The 7056-nt window shown below is 41.0% G+C and overlaps 1 protein-coding gene across 1 annotated transcript in view; it reads right to left on the reverse strand.

Annotated features, from left to right (window-relative positions):
- sema5a (sema domain, seven thrombospondin repeats (type 1 and type 1-like), transmembrane domain (TM) and short cytoplasmic domain, (semaphorin) 5A) overlaps positions 1-7056 on the reverse strand; it is a gene marked incomplete in the record, with an annotated part of 172932 nt that overhangs the window by 82684 nt on the left and 83192 nt on the right. Inside the window, 1 exon segment of the mRNA XM_037694274.1 lies at positions 893-1106. Within this exon segment, the coding sequence (XP_037550202.1) occupies positions 893-1106 (214 nt within the window).

The following is a 7056-nucleotide window of genomic DNA, read 5'->3' on the forward strand; positions in this document are numbered from 1 at the left end:
TGTACTTTCTGTATATTTGTGTGTACTTCCTGTATATCTGTGTGTACTTCCTGTATATCAGTGTGTATTTCCTGTATATCAGTGTGTACTTCCTGTATATCAGTGTGTACTTCCTGTGTATCTATCTATATATGTATTTTTTGAGATTACAAACTGTTATTTTCAAAGTTTGACCAAAACAGCTACAAGTGTCATTTCCAAACATTAGATGATTTTAATCTAAATCTTGGAGGTGAATTCATTCAAGGAACAAAAGGACAATAATAATTTTAAAAAGTTGTAAAACTTTTAACTCTGCATCTGTTTTAAGATGGCAGCAATCAGCTCATCAATAAAAATAAGAAATAAACTACCGTATTTTCCAGCGTATGAGTTGCTCCGGAGTAAAAGTCGTATCCGTCAAAAAAAGCATCATGAAGAGGAAAAAAACGTAAATATGTCGCTTCAGCGTATAAGTTGCATTTATTATTCGTCACTGCTGACCCCTTGTGTTTATTATGAGTTTATTTACAGTAATGTTCAAAACAGCTTCATTTGGGATGGATGATGGATGGATGATGGATGGATCCATCCATCAGATGCTAGCTCTCCAGCGGTCCTCCACCTGCACCAGCTGAGTGAAGCGACCGCACACGGGAGGACTCGCTGTTGCAGTTCTTCGACTTTTAAAGCGTCAGTCAAACATTGCGTTATGAATATGAAAAAAAAAGTATATAAATAGCAGAACTGACAAATCTATGCAAAAAACTGCGACTTATACGCCAGAAAATACGGTACTTCTCCAAGCTGCAGTCATTTAAAGCGCTATCTGCAGCAGGTAAGATGTTAATGATTCTGAACTATTGCTACATTTACACAAACCATAGGAATGATTTGTTTGGTCGTTCCTTACCATTGAGCCATTTAGAGTTGTACTGGGCCGTTCGCAGTGGAGGCATGCCCCCCAGGCTGCGGTAGATGGCGGGGTCCCGCCCGGAGAAGTCCATGGCCGTGGCGGCGTACAGCTCCCCGCTGGACGTGATGAGGGCTGTGGAGTTGTGGAGGGGGTTGTAAGGACACCGGGCCATTCCGCTGATCTGATCGTGGATCTCCGTCAGGTTGGTCAGCTGCGTCCAGACATGAAAGGACGAAAGCAGATGGAAAATGAAAGATGAGCGTAATAACTAAATAGCTTGACTAGAAGGAATCATCTTGTTGTTTCCACAGGGAGATGATTTGTTAACAACTGGATCACCCAGAAGATCAGAAACTAAAAGAAGATGCACAACATGAGACTCACTGTGTGCTTGTTGTAAAAATATACAATTATATCAGACGAGATATCAAAGGGCAGCATTAAAATGCAAACTGTGAGATGTTTTGTTTGTTCCAGCCAATATGCAAATGGTGCAGAACACAAAAAGTACTTCCTCTCATTATATTTGGTTTTGTTTACATCTAGTGAAGCACAGACATGTAGGACCCGGACCTTCAGGAGCGAGAAGCATAATTAGAGAAGGCATCCAGAATAATTAGCAACATAAAACAACTCATCAGCTTTCTTATGGATACTGTTTACAACAAACACCTGCCTGGCAGAAATAAAGTTCATCCTCGACGTGTTCCGATGGTTTAGTCGACAGGACAAGCAGCTGCTTTTCAGACTAGAACATCATCAAGCACATCTTGGAGAGGCCTTTCTGAGCTCAGAGGAGGCTTCGTGCCAGACGCACTCTTCTGTTGCAAACCGCCTTTGAATATAAATCCAATCCCCTGCTTTTTAAAAATACTTTACAGCTTGACCTTGGGTTAGCTTTGTCCCGCCATAAAAACAGGAAATAAACAGGCCAAAGCTCAGGGACGCGGTCCTGGATAGAAAGAGGAGTACTGCCATGTTCAAATCAAAGAAGTTCTGTTTGATGGCCCTAAAATGAACAGTACTGCCGCGTGCTTTGTATTCACGGGGTAACACGTCTGCTTTAATCTCAGCTTTAGAGATGCACAAATAATTAAATATTATGGATGCAATTATTTTTCTATCAATCACTTTCAAGTTCTAAATTTGTGGTCGTCGCTGCATCTTCCAGAGCTCCGTCTTTCCTCTCGTTTTCACTAATCTGCAGATCCCTCGCTCCACGAGGGACAGAACGAGAGGCGGCCTCCATTCACTGCTTCTTCAGCCAATTTCCTCCAGCCTGTCAATTTGGATCAAAACCCCCTCCAACTCCTGCCCCCCCTCGCCGCCCGGGCCACAGCACAACAGCGCAGCCTGTTCCGTCTCTGCCAGGCTCAGATGAAAGTCGGTATTGACAGGACTGACTCTCTTGGCAGGAATAGTCCTCTTTAGGTCAATAGGGTCATTGAGAAGAACAAGAGGATGAGCAGTAAATAGACTGCAGTCCACCCGCTGCATTTTGAGGAAGTGGAGTGAACGCTGTCTCTGTGGTGGAGCGAACAGCTGCACAAGCACTGAAGAGACTTTATACACACTTTTTATTTATTTTTTATTTTAGAAGGATCCCCTCGCAGTTTAGACCAACACCAGGCAGAGCCATTCAGGCTCCGAGGGCGGGGACAGGAAGAAGTACTAACACCGGATCACAACAGGAAATCCACCGTACTTGCCGCCGTACACGTCGCACCACCTCATAAGTCGCATCTGTCCAAAAATGTCTAATAAAGTGGAAAAATCCATGTTGCATCTATTACGCGTCACCGCTGACAACCTGGAAATGTGGACTGGTGCTGTTCCAAAAATCAATTGGCTGCCAAATGTTGGCCATGGGAGCGTGCACGGATGGACTTTAACAAGAATTTAACAAGATTAACACTTAAAAACATTTATTTGTTTGCTTGACATTATAGCAAAGGTGTGTCTCAGTCTAACTTTTACTTAATAAATGCACTTTAACGGTCAAACCAGCTTCAATTCTCCGGCGGTGCAGAGAAATGAAGCTGGTTTGACGTTTGCTCCAGGTCTCTGTTGTAAATGAGCCCCCGAGGCTCAGGGGGATTAACCTGTATGAATAAAGGTTGAATGATCCCAGAGCTGGACGAAGGTGGCAGTCTATGGCAAGCCGACTGTGTCATTAATAGCCACTTTTACCTATTACATGACACAACGGCATGCCACAGTGCTCTAGTGCCATCTAGTGGCTGAAAATGGTAGTGTTCAGTATTTTCAGTCAGAATAAATGAAAACGGTTGTATCTCAGTCAAATATTGGTTTAAAAATACGGTAAAAATCCATAAATACGTTGCTTGGGCGTGTAAGTAGCAGGACATGGAAATTATGCAAAAAACTGACTTATAGGCCTAAAAAAAATGGTATTTCCACGTTCACGCTGTGTGATCAGAGACGTGAGTATCAAACTGACACATGATCACAATCTGTCAAGTAAATATGAAGAGAGCATCACGAAAAACTTGTTTTCTGCGCTTCGCCTCGTTCCCGAGCAAACTTTTCTCAAGAATCACCTCCACGAGCCGTAACAACCATCGCAACGTAAACATTTCCATCAAACACGTCCACAAAACACGCTTCCATCTTGTTTTATACTAACTCTTTGGGCTGCGTAAAGAAAAACAGATGCTGTCAGGCACAATTAAACCATTTCAGAGCAGGAGGTAATGAAAGTGGATAATTAAGGCGAGGCAGCCGACCGTCAGACGGTTAACAGCCGTTTGATCAGCAGCATCTGAGCTCATTTTTATAGTAAATGGTTCACACTCGTGTAGCACCTTTTACTGCAGTTTAGGCTCAACTAAGTGCTTCATAGTGTCTCATTCAACCAATCATGTACGCCAACAGCAGTTCTTGGTGTATGACTCCATTGTTTATTAAATGATTAAAATTCTCATCACAGCTGAGAGCCGTTCTGTCCGAGGGTAATTCCATTGATGTCCCCGTGTTTCACATTAACACAGATCCAGCTTGTAAATATGACAGCTCCCAGTGAAATAGCGCCGTAATAATGCCATGGCATTTCAACGATATGTATTTTCACAGCGGTAAACAGTCATTATGAGCCGCTGACCTTTGGATGCAGCTCCTGGTCCAAAACAAATGTCATGAGAGCAGTAAACTCGTGTCGCCCTCTTCTCAGAAACGAATAAATAAACGTAAGAGAAGCAGACTGGTGATGTGGACGTATCACAGCTCCAAGATAAGAACAGTGGTGCGGCATTTTAAGTGTTGCTTTGTGTTTAAACCAGGGAGCAGCTGTTGCCAACACTTTAATCTCTCAGTTACTCCACAACACTTATTATCTCAGCTGCAGTAAGAATCAACCCGCGGTTAATACGAGGGGAACATGTGGCGCTGCCTGCAGGAGAACCAGAGCAGGTCAAACCCTCCGATGTGTTTGTAGGGAGCCCATGTACCGCACAAAGTCTTAAAATAAGATGCCTACATTTTGATGATTTATAAACTGTAACAAAAATAAAGATCAAAACAAAGTTACCTGCCTGTCACGATAATCAATAAATCAATTAATCGCGTGATAAATGAAAATTATCAACCTCATTTTCATTTATTGGTTTTATCGTTTCTTTGTGTCGCTCTCTTTCTACTGAAGACACTGGATGACAAAAGACTCAACTCCGGTGCTCTTCACCATTCTGAGAACCTTAGAGCGACAGCCCATGTCACGTCAAGGTGCCTCCCTCCCATTTCTCTTAAAGAGACACGCTGCTCACTCCCTCACTATCCATTCTTCGGTTCAGACAGTCTTATACTGTCATCCAGTGGTCAAAAAAGGTACTACACACAAAATTAACCAACATTTCTTCTTAAATATGACAATAATTACTAATTATTGTCAAATTTCAAACAATATTATCGTTTATCGCAATAATTGTTGAGACGATTAATCGCCCAGTAAAATTTGTTATCGTGACAGGCCTAGGTACAGTTGCAGCCATGTGGGTGACTATGGTAACCACACACCTGCGTCTGTCACTGACTGCCAAATGAATGAGGCAGGCAGAAACAGACTGAAAAGTAAGCCTCAATTAGACAATGTTGAAAATTATTGGCTGTATTTTTACAATTCCTAAAGTATGAGCAATAAAAAACCTCGATGGTGTCACATATGACTTTTAAAAATGTTTTTAAATGTGTTATGTTGGAGATACCGCTCCCAGTTGTGAGGAGAAAGATATCTGAAGACGTCTGAGTGTGTGAAGTCTCTGCACGGTGGGGGTTTGAGAGAAATCTGAAGTCCCACAGCAGAGAGACCAATATCCTGAGAATTCAATTTGTTCATGCACCCAAACAAGTTGTGAGATTAAGAAGAATCTGTTAAAGACTTGAACGTTTTAGACATTTTGTGTAAAAATCATAAAAGAAACTTAAACTTTGTGTAAAAAAACCAAAAAAATATAAAAATGCCACCTCAGACTTGTATATTCTGAGCCCCGTTTGATTTTTGAATGATTTTTATTTTTAAGTAACGAAGCTCTAAGCTTCAAAAAGTGTTGGCTCTCCTGCGTTTCACCAAAACACCACTCAAATCATTATTTTATTTCTTGATTTATTTATTTTGTTGCCTATATTTGTGTGATGCCACCCAAAATCACAGCAGCCCACTCCGGACTGAGACTCACAGTTCAAATTTAATTTGTCCGTTTTATTTCAAAGCTGCATGTTAAGACACGTGACAACAGTTTTCACAGAACAGTAGTAAGAATTCAGCGTTAACAAAAAGTCTGACCAAAGGTCGTTTAAAAACAGAAGCTCGTGGGAATGTTAAGGAGAGACGAGGATCATCTTACAGGAATAAAATATAAATGAACAGCATGAAAAGGTTGTTACACAAGTAATTTCTGTAATTATTAAAGAAGTACAAATTATGTTTCCCTGGAGCCTATTGCCGTCATTATCAGGGTAATGAGCTTAATAATTTCATTGGGATGTATCATAAGTTTGAGCTATGATAATTTCCCAAATAATCCTCATTAATGGCATCCATTTTTAATTGGTCTCCGTCCCTGAGTGAGTAACAGAAGACAAAAAGATGAGTTCGTACAGTGTGTGTTGGGGAGTTAGTCTCACAACTCACCTTGATGAAATCTGACCTTTACTTTTATTGTCATTTCATTAAATAACAAATCAGTCTTCATATTCTTAGTTTACACGCCTGACATATCGCTGCTGCTCTGGACTAATGAGCTTTCCAAACATATTTTCAGCATTAGAGGAGACAGAGGCTGCTGTCAGTTTCTGACACGTCACTTGGATGCAAGGCGAGTGCTCGAACTCACAATGTTACGTTTATTTTACTAAAAACAGCCAGAGGAGGCTGCCCTGGTTAAATTACTACATCAAATGAGATTATTTGAACAGGTTACATTAAAACAAAGTTTAAAATGTGGTCAATTTAGGGTGATCTAGTCGTATATTTAGAAATTATCAATTTGTGTTTTAACATTAAACGGGTGCAATAATGTAACTGCATAGGTGTGTGTGTGTTTACTGTATTTTTCAGACTATAAGGTAAACTTAAAATACTTTCATTTTCTCATAAATCGACAGTGGTTATAATCCAGTGCACCTCATGTATAAAAACAGACCTGTTCATTGATATTGTGCCTCATAGTCAGAAAAATATGGTAGAAAATGTCTCACAAACCACTAGAGATACTATAATAAATGATCAGAAAGTAACTGTCAGAATGTACATCATCAACTGATGAACTGTTTACACAAGAACAACCTCCAGCCGGGTTGCCAGAGAAGAAATGATGAACTATTGTACTGGCGCCTCAAAATGGTTGTATTTTGTGTTCGGTGAACATGTGCACAGAAAGGAGGGAGTAAAAAGACATGTATGTTTACCTGGCAACCCAAGATGCTAGGCTCAGCTGCATGCATTGCACGTGCAGTGTCAGCATGATCACAGTTACATCCAAACTGGTGAATATGTGAATGTTCTATTGGACCTAGGATGTTGTTGGTTTGCTCCTACATGCTGAAAGGGAGTGAGTAGCACAAGAACCTCAACCACCTGAAGTGATGTAACCGGTAACTGATGTAACCGGTAACTGATGTAACCGGGGACAGACGTAACCGGGGAC

This window comes from Nematolebias whitei, chromosome 20 (assembly GCF_014905685.2).
Source record: "Nematolebias whitei isolate Nwh7 chromosome 20, NemWhi1, whole genome shotgun sequence".
Classification (NCBI taxonomy): Eukaryota; Metazoa; Chordata; class Actinopteri; order Cyprinodontiformes; family Rivulidae; genus Nematolebias; species Nematolebias whitei.